This window comes from Salvia splendens, chromosome 10, assembly GCF_004379255.2.
Source record: "Salvia splendens isolate huo1 chromosome 10, SspV2, whole genome shotgun sequence".
Classification (NCBI taxonomy): Eukaryota; Viridiplantae; Streptophyta; class Magnoliopsida; order Lamiales; family Lamiaceae; genus Salvia; species Salvia splendens.
In genome coordinates this window covers 7,424,748-7,445,663 of record NC_056041.1, presented here as the reverse complement: position 1 = coordinate 7,445,663, position 20,916 = coordinate 7,424,748, and the positions used below count along the sequence as shown (strand labels likewise).

At 35.5% G+C, this 20,916-nt stretch overlaps 1 protein-coding gene and 1 pseudogene across 1 annotated transcript; one reads left to right on the top strand and one right to left on the bottom strand.

The window, feature by feature from the left end:
• Positions 1-999, bottom strand: LOC121750982 (BAG family molecular chaperone regulator 2-like). The gene is made up of 2 exons (XM_042145685.1): positions 683-999; positions 1-521 (listed from the first exon to the last, which is right to left on the bottom strand). The coding sequence occupies exons 1-2, from the start codon at positions 924-926 to the stop codon at positions 301-303; spliced, it is 465 nt and encodes a 154-aa protein (XP_042001619.1). The 5' UTR covers positions 927-999; the 3' UTR covers positions 1-300.
• Positions 1,000-16,757: 15,758 nt separating this feature from the next.
• Positions 16,758-20,470, top strand: LOC121752560 (annotated as a pseudogene).
• Positions 20,471-20,916: the final 446 nt, after the last annotated feature.

Here is a 20,916-nt window from a genome sequence, read left to right as displayed (position 1 = left end):
TTTACAGAACAAAGAGAAAGAAACTAATATCATTGATTCATTTCTGGTACATAGAAGTAGAACATATACCCTATAAACTAATCCAAAATGACTTAGACATTCATCATTTTACAATATAATAAAGCCCAAGCCGACAAGGGTATATTTGACAAAACAAAAGCCCCCCACACAAACACCCATCACTTACATTGTAGTACTTAGTAACAAATAATATCTTGTTTTATGGTTAGTTGATCATGAAAACAATACAAGAAAAACCATCTAAGGCTTAATTAATAGTAATACACTAGTGTTACTTAATTAGACACTAATAGTGCGATAAGGGGCTCCGATGACCCGGGCCGACCCGAGTAGCTTGCCCTCTCTGATAGCCGGATCTTCTAACATTAGCACTTTGTCCTTATCTCTAACACCAACCATGTGCAAGTGTTCATCATCCTCTCTCTCTTTCCCTTTGAACACTAATCTCTGCTCGTGGGGCTCCAATTTCGTCAATATTGATAATACAATCTTCAATTCTCCTGCATAATCAAATAGTAAACTCACAAAAAAAAAAAACTTTGTAGAAAGTCTCAATTTAACATCGGATTATTGTAGAAAGTTGGAAATTTAAAAAATAAATAAAAATTGAACACATTTAATTAGTAATAGGTGGAATTGATGAAGTGGGAGGAGGTGTTACCAAATGTGGAAGTGGCTTGAATTGAGATATCATGCCATTTAGAGACGGTTGACACTCTAATGGTGATCATCGTCTCTTCGCCGGAATTTTCTTGGCTCTCTCTTTTTTGAACAAGCATGCCGCCGGGCCTAAGTTCCCATTTGATTTCTCCGCCGCCGATGCTTGCGCCGGGGCTTACTCTACCGCCGCCGCCGCCAACCTTAGAATTGCTTCTGGAGAACCGCTTTGACCTTAACCTCATCATTTTCTCTCTTTCTTCTTTCTCTCTCTTTCTCTCACAGTTAGTGGGAAGAAGGGATTGGCAGTTATATAGAATAAGAAATCAAATATGTGGACAAAATTTGTGATCATTTAAATATAAGTTGCCCATCATTGCTCAACATAATCTTTTGTGGAAATACAGTGCCTTTTAATTTAATTAATAGAGTACTTAATAATAATATCACTTTTTTTCTTTTCCTTTTTCTCTTGTATAGATAAATAGAGATACTTTTAAGATCATATTACTTGTATAATGGATTCGAACTCGAGATCTTTAATATCGAGTATTTGAACTATTTTATATGGGTACATGCCATTTCTACAAACAAATGAAAGACGTCTTGAAACAAAAATTATTGTTCAAAATTCACACGCCTTTTAACTGTTGACGACAAATATTTTTCAATCATTATTGTTATAATAGGTTATGTTTAAAACTAATTACGAGTAATGACTTGTTGAGATATTTTTCATTCCATAAATTGTGATTATATTTTCCAAATTCCATGAACCTTAAAGGAACAAACTTTTTTTTTTCAAGTATTAAAGTTGAAGTGCACTCTTTTGCATTTTGAATCATCTAAAAATGAGGCATCTTTTTATTGTAAGTTCATTTATTTAATGAGTTGCGTTTCATTCTCTTTCAACAAGATCTTCGATCCTTTTTTCTCTATGTTTTTACTACTTGATCAATTTTGTCAAAATTTATCGTTAATTTTATTTGCGAGAAACATATTGACATGGTAAATTTGGTCAGCTTCAGTTTAGCGGAGACATATAATTAACAATTTGATTAGCAGAAATATAGAAAGATTGTTTCTTATGTCCGTAAATTAAATGGTTATGTCCAATTGTAATCTATTTTGTCGACATATTTAAATAAGTATTATTGACTGTTAAATAAAACTAATTAACTTGACATGCGATTAGGATAGGTTGAGAGGCACATGGGTGTGGTTGTTAGTGAGCCGCTTTGCTAGATTAACGGCCTAAAAACCATCACATCATATAGTCGGTCGATACTTTTTAATCAAATTCAATATAGTAGGTCCATTCATATAAACTTAATAAAGAGGAAATCAATTTAAATTGTTTGGAGTCCTACCATACTCTATCTACGTGCAGTTGTGCATGTTTATTATGGATAATTATCCTTTAAATCGTCAAATTTAATTTTGATCTTTACATTTAACAATAGCAATTATAGGGGATAAATGCCATTAAATTATAATTTTTTATTTTGTTTGCAACTTTGGAAATCTATATTGTATATCGCAAACAATTGATCAATCTTTTAAGTTTTTCGAGTGAATCAGGCTATAAAGTTATTCATAATCAGGGGTGAGCAAAATAATAGAAACTGAATTTATAGTCCAAACCAAATCAAAATATAAATTCGAATCGAAAGAATAAATTAAAATCCAAATATTTTTAGTATTATATAAATAATGTATTATACTGAAAATAAATTATATGTGTATTGATTTATATTAATAAATGTAATAGTAATATTTAGATTTTAAAAGATTGATATTATTTGGATATGTTAATGGTTGATATGATTCCTTTTGTGTTGATTATATAAGATTAATGATTTGATTTTTTGGATATATTGTACAACATCTGTTTTCGGGTTTGATTTTTGTAGTTTTGAAATCAAAATTTTCCAATTTTTTGGATATACTGAAATTTCAGTTTTCATTTCGGACTTCGATTTTTCAAGTTTGGTTCTTCAGATAATTTAGTTTTCATTTTCAGAAAAATTCGATTTTTCGATTCGATTCGACTAGGCCAAAAGAATCGGACCGATCAAGAGCCAAATACTCACTCTTATCATAATTTAAATGATAACTATCCTTTTAAAATATTACTAATTATTTAGAAGGGTAAATAAAACCATCTTTAAATCAATGATCAGTTGGATTAGTGAACCTCCATATCTAGCGGTTCACGAATTATTGATCGTTAGAATATTGGTAGTAAATATATTACGGAGTATAATTAAATATTGAAAGATAATGGGTGAAAATTAACAAATGAGTATACATTAAATATAGAAAATTATAATCATCTCATGATATCAAAGTCATTGTTATTACTACTAGATTTATTTTAAAATTACAAAAAAATTTAAAATTACAAAAACAAAAAGCGATTCAACAGTCGAACGAACAAGGCATTGGTTTTTATAACCAAATTGGTTCGTCCAGTCTGATTTTAAAATAGAGTGAACTACACAAATGGTACCTGATCTTTCACTTTCCTGATCTTTCACTTTCGCACATAAATGGTACCTGATCTTTATTTTATATCGTTTTTGGTACTTGTTAATCACATTTTTGGTACCTGATGCAATTTTCACTCCAAAATACCATCTATACAAATACATTTTCTCATTTGTGTCATTAAGGATATTTTGAGCATATACAAAATTAGTACCAAAAGTGATATTATAATATCTTCTCACATTCTCTTCACTCTTTATACAATTATTACTAATCGATATTAATATTATTATTGTGATGTTATAAATTATTAATTAATTAATTTTTTTAATATCATTCAAATATACTAAATTAAAATTATAGTCATAATTGTATTTAATTATTATTACAACAATATTATTGTTACAATACTCAAAACTAGAATTAATTAAATAATTATAGTATAATTATTTAAATATTGAATAATATAATATTATATAATATAACTATTACTGGTATTATTATTATTATTATTATTATTATTTTATATTAAATTAATAACTAATCAATATAGTCTTAATAAAAATTTTAATTGTGAATTGTGTTCATAATGATATAAACAATTGAATATTTATAGTTAGGTGTTTTAGCCCTAAAATGAGTATAAAATAATTTAATTAAAAATATCCAATTGATTTAATTAGTTTAAATAATTAATTTAATTAGGTGTTTTGTGCTTGTTTTATATTGTGAATGCTATTAGATGTATGTATAAAATACTAAAAAGAAAGAAGAAAAAGAAGAGAAAATAAAAAAGAAGAAACATAAATTAAGGAGAAAAAAAGAAAGAAGAAAGGAAGATAAAATACTAAAAAAAGAAGAAAATGAAGAAAAAAGAAAGAAGAAGAGCTAAAGAAGAAAAAAAATAAGTAAGGAAGAAAAAAGAAATCACATGTTTGGTACTATTTAATTGAAATTTTCAAAAATATCCTCCATAGCAAAAAAATCACATATTTTGTACGTAGGGTTATTTTTGTCACTGCATATAAAAAACAATATAAAATAAAAATCAGATATCAGTTATGTGCGAAAATAAAAGATCAGGTATCATTTATGGAGTTCACTCTTTAAAATATTATATAAGCAAATGAAGGAACATCAAATAGGGCATGTTGATATTTTGGAGGATTGCATTTTTGTTGCGCGTATTATGGTAAAAAAAAGATGGTCAGGCTCATTAATAAAAATATGTTAAATTTGTAATATATAGTTGGATATTACCACAACTATATGTTTTATTAGTTTGCACGAAACTTCGAGGATTGGAAGGTGACAGTTTCAATCAAATCAGCCAAATAACTTGGCCTAAAGCAACAGCAAATGGATAACTAATGTTCCCACTAACTCCTTGGCTACCAACTGCAATTAAATTATATTGTGTTTAGGTTTAATCAATTAAATTATGCTTTTAAGCTCAACTTGAGTGATATCACAGCTAATCTTCAGCTTTCTTTTCATTTTCTTCATAAATAATGTTTAACATAAACATAAATTCTTTTACTAATTGAATCGCACTAATATCTTGCTATAAGAAATTACAAGGCTTCGGAAGTAATTAACATCTTTGTAATATAATACGGGATAAATAGCCATTTAAATCATCAAGTTTGGTTAAAGTCTGGTCTATTCCATAAAGTTTGAAATCCACTAATTAAATCAAGTTTCAATTTTTCTAGTTTATCCCACGAGTTGAATTTCAGGTGGAATTTTTGCATCTCTACATTGAAATCTATCTTGAAATCACAATCTAACTTTAAGATAAAGTTCCTTGTGATTACACTTTGGATTATACACGCATCTTTTTCGTGATTTAAATCTCAATCCACATTAACTAAGATTCCACCTAAAATTCGACCTATGGGATAAATAGAAAAATTGAAACTTTGTGATTTAATTAGCGGATTTTAAACTGTGAGATAGATCAGATTTTGACCAAATTTGATAATTTAAAAGACTATTTATCATATAATTCCAATCAATTTTATCATCCACCAGTGAAGTCGAGACTACATTTGAACTCTTTTGACTTCACTCACAAAAATCCACAAGAAAATTTTGATACGACATTAATTTGCTATGGAACTAAGCCTTAGGAATTACGTAACTGAAGTCACGAAACTTTTTACTTAATTTCACTATCCACGATGTAAAGGTTATATGTATGTGTATGTGTATAAATCATGGTATTAAATATGTCCGGTCAATGGATTTTGACCAAATAATAAATGTGACGAGACATTTAATTTTGTGAAATTAAATGACATAGCGTCGATCTACATTTTACGTAGATAAATGTAGTATATTCACTTTCTCAAATCCGATTTCCACTGAGTGAGAAATAGTGGATTAAAGTTGGGCATAATTAGCTTTTATTAAAGCTTGGAGTTGGAGCTTAGGGAATAATTAACTAGTGTTAATTATCCCACATTGGAGGATTAACACATCTTTTAATGTGTATAAATTAAGTGACTTTATGTTACTTAATAATTATAGTGGACCAAGATGGGTGAAAGAGCCCACACGCGCGCACACGCGCGCCGCCGCCGCCCGCCCGTGCTCGCGCTCGCGGCCGCGGGCCTCGGGCCCGGGCCCGATCTCGATCTTGGACTTGGACTTGGACTTGGTCGGTTACGAATTGCCATGATGAGCCTTCAATGGCTGGTTGACCCTGCATGGTAGCTTGACCTATAAATAGACTAGCCATACCACTGCATTAGGACACACACATACAAGCATTATGCATCATAAGCTCTCTCCCTCTCTCTGCATTGTTTTCTGTCGAAGCTCTGCCCTCTCCTCCATCCCGTTCGCCGGAGCTCTACTGATTGCGGTGCTGCATCAATAGAGACATAGCCGTTTTACCTTTGGGGACGACACGCCAAACCGAAGAGCACTACCGGGGCGTATCTCGTCTTGCGGGAAGAGGCCTCCTCGACTCGGCTAATCATACTGGTTTAGTAGTTTCGATTCTACGTTGTAATTTCTAAAGTTCAGTTCCTTCTTTTCCTTTCTTTTGGGTTGTATTACGCCCGGTTTTTGTTATCTCTTGTAATCCCCAGAAACCAACAATCGCAAGACGAGATAACTTGCCTTTGAAGGGATTTGGACCTTTTAAACTAAACTTAATAATTTCGAAACGTAAACACATTTGCTGGAGATGTCGACGGAATCTAACACCACTGCTGCCGCCACCACCGCCGCCATTCCTTCCACCATGGCGACCACTGGACCGGTCAACACGTCGTCGATTCCAACGATGATGCCCACTCCCGGGCGCTATCCCTCTTCATCAACAACCCCTTGGGAGTTCGTTAACCCCCTTGGGCTCACTGGTGGATCCACCTCGAGTGGATCGGTTGGTTCCACTTTTAGTGGTTCCTTCGGATCCTTTAATGGATCGAGTGCTGGGGTCTTCGGGCCTCACACGAATGTTGGGGCCTTCGGGTCTCATGCGAGTGCTAGTCCCTTCGGGGATAGTACGTTCATGGCGGGCTCTATGCCTAACGTGAATGGTGGGGGCTCTATGCCCAACCACGTTGTTGGCTCCTTCGGGGGCAACGGAATTGATTCCTTCCAAGGACCAACTGCGGCACCTTTGGCACCAAGAATGATGCCACCGGCCGAGAAACCACCCAAGTTTGGAGGATCAGACTTCAAGAGGTGGTACCAAAAGATGTTGTTCTACTTGACAACATTGGGCGTCGCCAACTTCCTCACGGAGAACGAGCCGCCCGCGCCAAGCGACCAAGAGACTAGGCTCGAAGTCATGGGGAACTATGAGGCTTGGAGAAAAGAGGATTATCTATGTAAAAACTTTATTTTAAGTGCATTAGATGATAGCCTCTATAATGTATACTGCAATGTAACCACATCTAAACAAATGTGGGAGAGCCTAGAAAAGAAATATAGCATAGATAATGCTGCAGGGACTGAACAGGTCGTAGCATCCAAGTTTATGGACTACAAAATGGTCGACTCTCGACCCATCATGGAGCAAGTCCAAGAGCTCCAAATGATCATCCACTCCTTAGTGACTGAAGGGATGACCTTGCCCGATAAGTTCCTAAGGTGCACGATCATTGACAAGCTCCCTCCAAGTTGGAAGGACTTCAAGAGTTATCTCAAGCACAAGCGAAAGCAGATGACCCTTGAAGACTTGATCGTGAAGTTGCGCATTGAGGCCGACGTGCGCAAAAGTGATCAAAAGGCTAAGGGCTTCACCCCAAATGAAGCCAAAGCCAACCTGTTGGAGCGGGGCGGTCCCTCCAACAAACGCCCTCGCCCAAACCGTCCAAACGACAAAGGGAAGGGAAAACAGTCTTCAAAGAAGTTTGAAGCCGACTGCTACAAATGTGGCAAACAAGGCCACTTTGCTAAAGACTGCCGCAGCAAGAAGAAGAAGCCGGCTGCCCACGTCGTTGAGAAGGAGTTCAAGGACTGGGATGAAAACGACCTCATTGCTGTGGTCACCGAAGAGGTTAACCTTGTGGATAACAAGGGTGGCTGGTACATCGACACCGGCGCTACTGCTCATGTCTGCTCAGATAGGAGCAAGTTTGCCTCCTACACTACTGCTGAAGGGAGGAAGATCAACATGGGGAATCAAGCATCGTCCGAAGTCCTCGGCGTTGGTAACGTGATTCTCATGATGACGTCTGACGTCACGATCACTTTGAAGGATGTGCTGCATGTCCCGGACATCCGCAAGAACCTAGTGTTAGGATCAATACTAGTTAATAAGGGGTTTAAACTTGTATTTGAGTCTGATAGGTTTACTTTGTATAAGTTTGGAAAATCCCTCGGAAAAGGTTATGTAACCGATGGGCTTTTCAAGCTTAGTGTGGCAACTCGCAGTGTTGCAAAGCCTTTGGCTAATAATAATAAAGCATCTACTTCCTCTTATTTGACCGAGTCTTCAAATTTGTGGCATTGTAGATTGGGACATGTAAATTCTAAAGCCATTAAAAGATTAGTAAATTTAGATTTACTAAAGGCTAATGAATTGGATATCCAAGATAAATGTGAAATTTGTCTTGAAGCAAAAATGACTAAGTTGCCGTTTCACTCGGTTGAACGAAGCACAAAACCCCTTGAATTAATTCACACGGACGTATGTGATTTAAAGATGGTGCAAACTAGAGGTGGTAAAAAGTACTTCATCACTTTCATAGATGATTGCACAAGGTATTGCTACATTTATCTTTTAAGAAGTAAAGATGAAGCAATAGAAGCGTTCAAAAATTATAAGAACGAAGTTGAGAATCAACTTGGTTGTAAAATCAAAACGATTCGAAGCGATAGAGGAGACGAATATGTAGCCCCGTTTGAGGAATTATGCAACGAAAGTGGTATAATCCATCAAACGACTGCACCATATTCACCACAATCTAATGGTGTTGCAGAACGCAAAAATCGAACTCTAAAAGAGATGATGAATGCACTGCTTCTAACTTCAGGATTGCCACATAACATGTGGGGGGAAGCTGTTTTGACAGCCAACTATATCTTGAATAAGATCCCTCTCAAAGGAAAAGATGTCACTCCTTATGAGTTGTGGAAGGGAAGGAAGCCATCCTACAAATACCTTAAAGTGTGGGGGTGTTTGGCAAAGGTGATGGTTCCTCCGCCCAAAGAAGTTACAATCGGACCTAAGACGGTTGATTGCATCTTCATTGGATATGCACTTAACAGTAGTGCATATCGATTTGTTGTTCACAAGTCTGAAATATCGACTATCACAGTATGAACAACAATTGAGTCGAGGAATGCTGTATTTCTCGAAAAAACATTTCCTTGCAAAGACAAGGAAAAAGTCTCAACCAATTGTGAGACAAGAATTGAAGAAGCCACTAGTTCTAAACAAGTGGAAGAAGAAGCCACTAGTTCTAAATTAGCGGATGCGGAACCTGAATCGCGCAAGCGTGCAAGGCCCGATTCAAAAGATACAATACTAAGACGTGGTAATAGAGTCAAAACACCAAAAACTTTTGGTCCTGACTACATTGCTTTCATGTTGGATGAAGAACCAACATCGATAAAAGTAGCCTTTGCTGGCCCAGACGGGCTGCATTGGAGAGAAGCTGTTCAAAGCGAAATTGATTCAATTTTGCTAAACCACACTTGGGTGTTGGTAGATCTACCTGAAGGTGCGAAACCTCTAGGTTGCAAATGGGTACTTAAAAGGAAATTTAAGGCCGATGGAACAGTGGATAAGTATAAAGTCCGATTAGTAGTAAAGGGTTTTAAACAAAAGGAAGGACATGACTTCTTCGATACCTATTCACCTGTAACAAGGATTACATCTATCCGAGTGCTTCTCGCTATTGCTGCATTGCCCAATCTTGAGATTCATCAAATGGATGTAAAGACCGCGTTTCTAAATGGTGAACTAGGAGATGAAATCTATATGGAACAACCCGAAGGGTTTGTAGTACCTGGACAAGAGAAAAAGGTATGCAAGCTAGTAAAATCTCTATATGGATTGAAACAAGCGCCATTGCAGTGGCACTTGGAGTTTGATAATGTGATGTTATCAAATGGGTTTAAAATCAACGAGTGCGACAAATGTGTCTACATCAAGAGCACTAATAACGGTCACGTTATAGTGTGTCTCTACGTTGATGATATGTTAATCTTGGGTAGCAACACTCAAGTAATTAATGATACAAAGGTCATGTTAAAGAGAAACTTTGACATGAAAGACATGGGTCTAGCCGATGTAATTCTTGGAATGAAGATTCTAAGAACGAATGATGGAATCATCTTAACACAATCACATTATGTTGAGAAGATATTGAATAAATTCAAAGCCTATGATGGCGCGCCGGTTAAGACTCCAATTGAACTCGACGTTCACTTGAGCAAAAACAAAGGCGAGCCCATTGCACAAGAAGAGTATGCACGGGTCATCGGGTGCATTATGTACTTGACTAATTGCACTAGACCTGACATTGCTTGTGCCGTGAACAAGTTAAGTCGTTACACGAGCAATCCAAGCAAAGAGCATTGGAGAGCTCTTGTGAGGGTTTTGAGATATTTAAAACACACTCAAAATCTTAGGCTACACTTCTCGAGATACCCCCCGGTACTTGAAGGGTACTGTGATGCCAATTGAATATCCGATAATAGAGACTCACTTTCAACAAGTGGAAATGTCTTTATTATTGGGGGTGGTGCTGTATCGTGGAAATCCACAAAACAGACCTGTATAGCCCGATCAACAATGGAATCGGAGTTCATTGCCTTGGATAAGGCTAGTGAGGAAGCCGAGTGGCTTAAGAACTTCCTTGAAGATATTCCATGTTGGTCTAAGCCAGTGCCACCAGTGCTGATCCACTGCGATAACCAAGCAGCTATTGGAAGGGCAAACAATGGCTTCTATAACGGTAAGTCTCGACATATACGTCGACGACATAACACCGTGAGACATTTGATCACAACAGGGGTGATTACAATTGACTATGTGAAGTCAATAGATAATCTAGCGGATCCGCTAACCAAAGGGTTAAACCGTGATCAAATGAATAAGTTGCTAGAGGGAATGGGTTTGAAGTCCACAAACTAAAGAATTATCATAGTGGTAACCCAACCATGATGACTGGAGATCCCAAGAACTTGGTTCAAATGGACAACTAAGCTATGAGAGTTCATGAGAAACACTCAACTATATCTATTCCCTAGAGAGCAATAGAGTGTTGGAGAGCTTGCCTAGTGGTAAAGGCTAAGTCTATGACTCTTAATGGTTCTTAAGGATCTCAAAGAGATGGAATTCTCAAAGAGACCAAGTATGGCAAGGTACTTGACTAAGAATCACCTATGTAAGTGCGAAGTGTGGTCGCTTCATAAAAAACGCACTTATGAATCCAAAGTGGTGTCCAAGACCGCAATGGACACAAAACGTGAGAACGGATGAGGTTGAGGTGTTTAAGCGTTAACACCATTGTCTCGGTGCACGCCGTGGGGGATTAGTTCAAAGCATCGCACTACTAAGCCGCCTGTGTATCCGATGGTGTCGACTATGGAGGGTTCAAAGTCAACAACTACCTATCCTTATGCTTATATACCTCTCGAGGGTTGAGCTTGTGTCTGCATGCATATGCATTCGGCTATTTCCACTCATGTGGGGGATTGTAGAAATCATGGTATTAAATATGCCCGGTCAATGGATTTTGACCAAATAATAAATGTGACGAGACATTTAATTTTGTGAAATTAAATGACATAGCGTCGATCTACATTTTACGTAGATAAATGTAATATATTCACTTTCTCAAATCCGATTTCCGGTGAGTGAGAAATAGTGGATTAAAGTTGGGCATAATTAGCTTTTATTAAAGCTTGGAGTTGGAGCTTAGGGAATAATTAACTAGTGTTAATTATCCCACATTGGAGGATTAACACATCTTTTAATGTGTATAAATTAAGTGACTTTATGTTACTTAATAATTATAGTGGACCAAGATGGGTGAAAGAGCCCACACGCGCGCGCCGCCGCCGCCGCCCGCCCGAGCCCGTGCCCGTGCCCGTGCCCGTGCTCTCACTCGCGGCCGCGGCCGCGGGCGCGGGCCTCGGGCCCGGGCCCGATCTCGATCTCGATCTCGATCTTGGACTTGGACTTGGACTTGGACTTGGACTTGGATCTTGGCAATTGGTCTTTGGCCCAAACTATTCTTTTTGGACCACCGCCGAGTCAACAATCCAAGTGGCTTGACACGTCGTCAAGCGAGGCACAGTCACGGCTGCCACGTGAGAAATCTACACGCTCCACACACGGGTGGCACACTCCAGCCACACGCCTGTAACCGACGTCGGTTACGAATTGCCATGATGAGCCTTCAATGGCTGGTTGACCCTGCATGGTGGCTTGGCCTATAAATAGGCTAGCCATACCACTGCATTAGGACACACACATACAAGCATTCTGCATCATAAGCTCTCTCCCTCTCTCTGCATTGTTTTCTGTCGAAGCTCTGCCCTCTCCTCCATCCCGTTCGCCGGAGCTCTACTGATTGCGGTGCTGCATCAATAGAGACGTAGCCGTTTTACCTTTGGGGACGACACGCCAAACCGAAGAGCACTACCGGGGCGTATCTCGTCTTGCGGGAAGAGGCCTCCTCGACTCGGCTAATCATACTGGTTTAGTAGTTTCGATTCTACGTTGTAATTTCTAAAGTTCAGTTCCTTCTTTTCTTTTCTTTTGGGTTGTATTACGCCCGGTTTTTGTTATCTCTTGTAATCCCCAGAAACCAACTGTATGTATTTGTGGTAGTAATTGAGTAGTATACATCATAGTCTCTTTCGATATTTCACACCCAACAAACCTACATAAATTTCTTCATCAAAATTATGTTACACTGAATTGAATTTTAGAGCATCTATATCTAATAATGACGAAACATGAATCATTCAAGAAACCAAAAATATATAAAGATCACACACACTGAAGATTCTATTTCTAAGGGGTTTTGTCCCACAAGTGACAGCCCCACTTGTATTTGTGTGAAGGGACTAATGATTCTTGTGTGGTTTAATAATTTGAGAAGACATGTTTGGAATTTGAGTAAAGTCCAAAGAAACCAAACCTGGGTGTCCCATGAAAGGATTTTATGTGTCTCTCTTAAAGCTTATATTTCCCCATTTTCAACACAAATCATGTCGGCCAATATTTCCATTAAATATTGTAATGATAAGGGATGATGCTTAACATCCTATATTTGAAGAGTCATAACAGAGTGAAAATCAACACCATTTCCTAAATTCTGAAAATATTAATTGAAATTAAATTTTATGATCATATATCGATTAAAAGGAGATTGTGCTAATTACATATTTATATAAATTGTAGAACCAATAATCTTTCTATTTACTACTATAGCTACTGTAGTGGTTCAATTGGTGGAGTCAGGTTGGTCAATTAATTGATCGTTCAACACTCACTGAATTAAAATGTACTACTAATACAGTATTCTTTTAATATGCACAAAATGTACATATCTGATCATAATAAGGACATGTATCGTAAGTCGTAACACATTAAATATTTATTTAAATAATTAGCTATTTGGGTCAATCGAATTTAAGGGTCCAACAGAGAACAATAAGATTGTCTTTGTTTTCTAATACAGTAATACCAGTAAAAAGTAAAAACATCCAAATAGGGCCAAATCTTGGACCATTTTCTTCTTGAAATTAAATTAATAGCTGACCAATTTTTTTCTAAAAACAATTAGGCATGATTATATATCAATATTAATTAATTAAAATAGCGTTGCGAAGCGATTCAAATATCAAGGCATCTAACACATCATTCTTTTTTTTTATCAATATTTTTTAATTTTGTATATGAACTAAATTCTTCCTTCAAATACATGAAATTTTAATTGTTCTCATTTATATCCAAACAATGCTAATATGCACTCAATAAATGTGTACTACATGACTAATGACTTAACAACTGAGATATCAAACGATGTAATTGGACACCGTAACACTAATTCCCGATAAGAATAATTTGTGTGAATAATTACAAAAACTCAAAGTTTATGTATTTAGGCATAAAACACTTAGATTGGGCAAAAATTTCTATACTTGAGCCAAATTATCCTTGAATTTAAAACAAGAACTTACAAAATATAACATTACACAAACACTATGATAGTTGGTGATATCTAAAATCAATCTCATGGCTGTCGGCTCAATTCGGATAACCTATATATGAGGAGATAAGAAAATCTTGATGATGATAACAACAAGCCAAACTGATATTGAAATGAACATTGGATTTATGTAAGAGGGGGAAAGATTTTGCAATCCTTAGGCTGAAAGATTAGTGAATACATCAACCCCACTTCGTTTATTTGATTGGGTGACTGATAGCGAACTAGGGTTGAATGATAAAGATATTTATTATTTCCCCATTTTGATCGATTGAATTAATTGCGAATTCATTTGAAATAGAGTATGGAAAAGATAATTAGTAACTGTCACTCAATGTATAATCCTCACATGGGCATCCTAGGGCTTTTATTTTACGAACGTCCCCTTTCAATCTTTATTATATTGACTTTTTTTTAATACAATCATCTCAAATTTTGATGGAATACATAATTATTTTCTCTTGTTTTTTAAGCAAGATACATATAAATGTATATCAATTAGTGGAAAAACATATAATTACTTGGTACGATTCTTAGTCATGATCTCGATTGGAAAGAATTGAAAACCAAAATTAGGTGAGTTAGATCAACTTTCTTGTTGACTAATTTCTCATTGGATCAACCAAATTATTATAGGTCAGATTTTCTTCATCAATTTTATATTCGAAATTGATAGTGATTATGTACTCTAATATATGAGTGTTGTCATTACTCATATACTCTTCATGGCCTCAGAGGCAAAATGGTCATAGAAAAGACTTCTATTTTATATATATGCAACCTTTTCTTATCCAGGTCCCTGAAACATTTTTTGTTTTATTTTAGGGATCGAATATGTGCAATTTCTATTTTCCAGAGACTTATTATAAAGTTAAGTCATTATGATGAAATGCAACTCACTAGCAAGTAATGAGATGTTTTCCCTTAGCTTGAACCAATAGATTCAAGTTTTGAGTCACATGTGTCCGTGCTACGATTGTAACTTCAAACAAATATTAGTAAGTAACTAAGTATACTATATAGAAAAACATGCATGCATGATTAAAATGTACTAGTATGTAAATTCAAATAAAAAAAAAATAAGAGAAATGAATGATGTGGATGCAGCTTTAATAGTGCATGCGCGCTTTTGGAACACAAGATAGATCCTTTCACGCTTTTCACAAAATTTGCAATTTTTTGGCATGCAGTCTCAAAGATTTTGTGAGAGATCCTAAAACTATCTTAATTTTATAATTCTACATGAACTTGGGATAATCAAAAGTGTTGTAAATATTTCGTTGATTTGTCACATGATTGATTTAGATCAAATCAATTAGGATCGAAAAAACATTAAGATGGTCAAACTTTTACTGCCTTGGTAGAAGAGTCCAATTCCAAAGTTCTTGCTATCTTTTAAATTTCCACGAGTTGTTGCATTTTTAATTTAGGTGATCAGAAAATACCTCCTGAAATATTAGTATGAATATTCTCTTATGTTTTATGTAAGTCAAATTTATTGAATGAACGCATACAATCCAAAACAAAATAAGGTCATCGAGAAAAGAACAAACAAAATTATAATCGATCAAAACAAAAATATCATGTACTTACAAATCCAATCTCCCACACTGTATATAATCTAGTTTAATTGAGTTCTTTCACACTGATCAACTTATAATTTTGTCTTCTACATAACAATATGTCCAGACCACTAAATTTTGATTATAACTTTTGGCAACATATCAACACTCAAGTTATTGGATAGTGCTATTAAAAACATTATTGTTTGATTTTCTTATATTGAACGTGCGAAATAGCAAAGAAAATACATGAGTTTCTTGGACCATTTTCTCACACCATCGACTTGATCATTACGGCCTCTTTTTACCCCACATCAAACTTGTACGTCATGCAAGTGTGAAAGATTAACTTTTTGCTGAAAGATAAGATATATAGTACTAATGATAATGATAGTGATAATTATTTAATGAGATCAAAGAGAATTTATAATTGTTGGAGTCAATACTGCAGAGACTTTGCATATACAATGGGCCTATTTATATGGTAATTGGTAAGTTGATTTATTGTAGTGTAACAAACTAAATATGGCCCATTCGTGGAGCAGTTTCAAAAGGCCCAATAAGACTACTGTAAAACAAAGTTTGGTCTGGCCCATTTAATTAATAAAAACACAATACCTAAGTAAATAAATTTCCTCTCTTATCAACTTTCCGGCGAGCACCACAACCGCCGCCTCAGCCGTCGCTTCCGCCTTGGACTTTCTTCTCAACCTCAACTCAACAACACCAATAACACTTAATTATATTTGTTCATCAGGTCAATTTCTTCTTCACCTATGTCTAGTCTCTTTTTCCTTTAGCATTTGTTCATCCCATATTTTTGAGTTTTTTGTTGCCAAACATGCCAGCTCTGGGCTTTTACATATGGACATGGATAAGAATTGTGACTTTTCTTCGTTTTGGAGTAGGGTTATTACCTCCGAAGTAAACATAGTTGGCTTCTTGAAGCTTTTTGGTAGTTGTTATGTGTGATCTGAGAAAAGTTTTTTTGGTAGGAGTAGTTGTTATGTGTGAATTTTAGTTAATGTTGTGGGGTATTCATGATCTTGAAATTTTTTTATAATTGTGCAATGCCGCATGGAAATTATCTATCATGTGCTGGTATATAAGCTATATCCAGCTGACTTTTTGCAGTTCCTCCATGTATGTAAATGTAGATTTTGAATTATAACATGACCTTGAGAAATCTCATAAGTCATAACTGCAAATCCAGTGACTGCCCAAGTAAATCAAGTGCACTGAACTGTTTAACTATATCAAATGGTTATTCATTTGAAAATTGTTTTTTTGATTTGGATTTCCTCTTTGAATAAAGATTAGATTTAAAAGAGCAATGCTGCGTACGAAAACAGTATAGAGTTCTGGCTGCCCTCCACTACGAGCCCTAACCTTTGACGTTCTTGGCCTTGTCAAAGGTAAACATGAGCTATCACAATCAGCCAGCAACTGTTTTCATTTTTCAAGTTGCTTGCTAAATTTGGTTGGTGTTTTGATCCAATATTTGTTACATAGTATTGGAGGCACGAGGCGGGCAGAATGGAGATTCTGCCAAAGTGGTGGAACGATGGGGTGACCCGGACGCCTCCAAATGTGTGCTTTCAGCTTCAATTCTTGATCGAGAGTCTGACCCGGTAACTACTTGTGATCTCTTTTTGCTTTGGTTTGGTGTTAGGTTTTGATAGGAAACAAAAGCTAATTCTAATCATTCTATTTTGTCATATATTCTAATCTTTGTCTCTGTCACTTGTATTGCATGGAACTGTGAAAATCTTGCAGCTGGTTGGTATTGCAAGGAAATCTGGATCTGTAAGTTCTTAATTTTCTGCTTCTGGAGAACCAATTGAAGGATGTGTTTCATACTTAATTTTTATGTGATTCACCTACATAAGTAATAAGTAATTTCTCTTTTTACAGGTTGAAGTTATTAGTGCTATAAATGGGGATCTTCAAGTTCATATTCCGGATTTATTTCATTCTGGTGTCAGTCCTGAGGATGATGCCATTGTTGGAGTGCATTTGTTGCAAAAGCATAAATCAGTGTCATCATCTAGGTATCATAGCAATTTAGTGAATGTTAATGGGTCAATCTGGTTTCTTTTTTGAAGTTATTTTCTTAGAATACTGTTATTTAAGAAGAAATATGGATCTAAAAGTTGTTAACAGCAGAAAAAGCTATTTTTTATTTCAATATCATATAGTTGTATGTTAAGAATGAGGTACAAATTATTGTTTGTAATAACTTGATCATTTTACCGTTTGCTTTCTTAATAGTGTGTAGATAGTTTCTGATTCTTCTTTGGTCCCCCCCCCCAGTGGGAGTTACACACTTACATTAACTGCTGTCAAATTTTGTTTCTGTATATTTACTTGCTATTACTATTTTGTTATCTGATGTTACCTGTCTTTGAACCATTACTGTTTTGGTTGACTTATATTTTCATTCTATGTGTTCCCCCTTATTTCTGAAATTTCTCTATATTATTCTGATTGTTTGCATGCATAATGTTGTTGCCTATTATGGACCATTACATTGACTTAAAATTGTGTTCGTGGGCGTTCACATCCGTGGTCCATTTCACATACATAATCATCAACTCCTCTGACAAGTGAGGGAAGACTGCACATCTATTTGCACGTTGATGTGAAATTAAGAGTTACTCATAAATTCTGAGAAACATTAAGATCTGAATTAATCAGAAAGATTCGAAGAATCAAAACTAATGGGAAACATTTTGCATTAGAACTCACTCTTCTTGCTTCTTATCTGCACATATTTCGCGGTCCTCTTCTAATTATTACCTCATGAGAAATACCTGCTGACTTAGGAGATAAGCACATTTGTTTCAAGAAAACATATAAATGGTTTGATTTATCTTTTTATAGCCCCCTAAAGACAACCTTGGAATCTTCACACCAACTTGGTTTACATGTGCAACCTTTTTGAGTAAAGATGATCATCGAAAATCTGTTGCTGGGACTAACTCTCATCAGGTAATTAATTTCAGCCATTACTTCAACTTTATTAGTTTTAAATTATTTTAGCTGTGTACATCTGCATTTATCTTACTTTTTCCCGAGCACAGAGCACACAAATAGCATACAAAGATGTACGTTAACCTTAATTATTCTTTTGTAACTTTGTAAAGCTTTTTGGTTTGCTCATCATTGCACTTGGTTAGTTAAGTTCTGGAAGCATCATACTGATGAAGTGAATGACATATGTGCCTTAATAATATAATCTTGTGTGGAATATGAGCTTTGTTCCACGACATGGGAAAATGAAGCTTGTGTTGATAACCTGAACAAGTTTATAAATCTGGCAGGTTCGGCTCTACGATATCTCTGCTCAGAGAAGACCTGTGATTTCAATTGATTTCAGAGAAACCTCCATTACGTCTGTTTCTGAAGATATTGACGGAAATACAATATACTTAGGAAATGGCTCTGGCGACCTTGCTTCCTTTGACATTCGTACAGGTACTTGAGTATTTTGTAGTGATATAATAATTAGTTATCTATATATCTATGTTTCTAAGCATTCGATTTTTACTTTAATAAAAGTTTTTTTTTTGCATAATGCTGTTTTTAATTATCCTTAATACACTTTTTTACTATAAGTAAGGTCCCTGTTTCCCGAAACCACGTATAGCTCTAAAATGCTTCCTCTCGAGCGCATCTAAACTCTCGAGTATGTTTATTTAATATCTCATTATTCATTTTCCTTTTATTTTGAGTTTTGACAAGTCATCTATGTGAAACAACTTTGCATACCTGTGTATTATAGATTATCTTTCATAGAATATCAGAACTAATATCCAGTTGGATTTTGAGTTTGACATCTTACCTTTTCTATCACTTCCTTAACATGTTGTAAAAAAATCCCTGTATTTTTCAATTTTATAGACTTATGACGATGGCGTTTTCTAATTTGATCTTATGTCACAGGGAAACTTATTGGATGCTTCGTCGGGAAATGTTCTGGAAGTATAAGATCCATTGCTAGGCACCCTGAGCAACCTGTGATTGTATCCTGTGGTGAGTATTTGAAAACGACCAAGCCTTGTTGATTTGTTTAAATTTTCTTCAGATAACCCCTTTCTCAACAGAAAGCTCCTCTTGTATTATACATTTAACAAAAGTCATGGTGCCCACCTTCTTACTTGTCCTACTAATATATCTTGGGAGATATTGTTGACCTGGATATTTGGCTTTTGTATTAGGGCTTGATAGCTACTTGCGAATTTGGGACATACAGTCACGACAGCTTCTCTCACCGGTATGTTCATCTTTATGATTAGTTAAGAGAATACTCTCTGTAACAGATTCTGCATTACTAGGATTATAGTTAAAGTGGATCCCTGTATATTGAAACTGTAATTTGTCAAATAAGAATAAGAATTGGGACGGGAAAGGAAAGGAGAATTGCGTGCGCTGCCATCCGTGCTCCTCTCCTCTGTTGAACAATTTTATTGGTTTTACTTTATAGGACTGCCTAACCGTTTTATTTGTAATTGTTTGCAGGTTTTCTTAAAACAACATCTTACAAATGTTGTTTTTGATTCCCATTTTCGTAGTGAAGGTATGTACTTACATTTGTTTTTTTTGGAACAAGGAAAATAGCTACTCCCAAAGTGGTTAGCTTACATTTTTACGCTTTGTTGGGCGTTGGCAGCTCCTCCTGGGCTGCACCACAAGTTGCAAATACAACAGAAGAAGAGTATGATGTAGAAGCTGCGTCGGTGAAACGAAAGAAGGAGCATCATGGAAGTAAGAAGCTGAAATCTAAGAGGAGGTCCAAATGTGAAGAAGATTGATGGAGTATTTGCTGACATTCCATCATATGAAAAGTTTTGACACCAAATTTTGATGTTGTAAGTAAATTTCTGTATTATTATGCCCTTCCCTTTGTGGATAGAATACAAGTAATTATTGGGAGTGAATTCAGACCTATTTTTATGACAAATTTGTTTACTTATACATTGTGATTATATTTCATTTTATTCGACTGTAAGTCTGTAACTAATAAACTAATAACTGGTCTTATTACTTTTCTTGTTTCGTTAAAAATCAACTAAACACAAAAATGGAAAATTATGGAATTGGATTTTTCTTCCATGATATATAATCTGTGCAGAAAAAAACATGTTTTTGGTGGTAACAATGTAACCAACTATTTATTTTCAATACTTGACACGATTTTAACGTTATTTCAGACGTTAAAGATTATTAAAAGAATATACTCTTATCAGACGCAGGAAAAAAAAGTCCAAACACATTTATGCCACTGAGTTGTAAAAGTGCATTAATTTATAGCACAAAAGTAGAAGTTCAATTATTCGAGTTATGTTTCTATTCAATTCTCTATCATATTCGATTTTTCATTTTAATATGAAAAGTAACTTTAGGACAAAACATTTAAAAACAACCCCAAATAACCATGCGAAATATTACCCTCCACACATCTCAATTAATCCACTTGTGAATTTTGAATT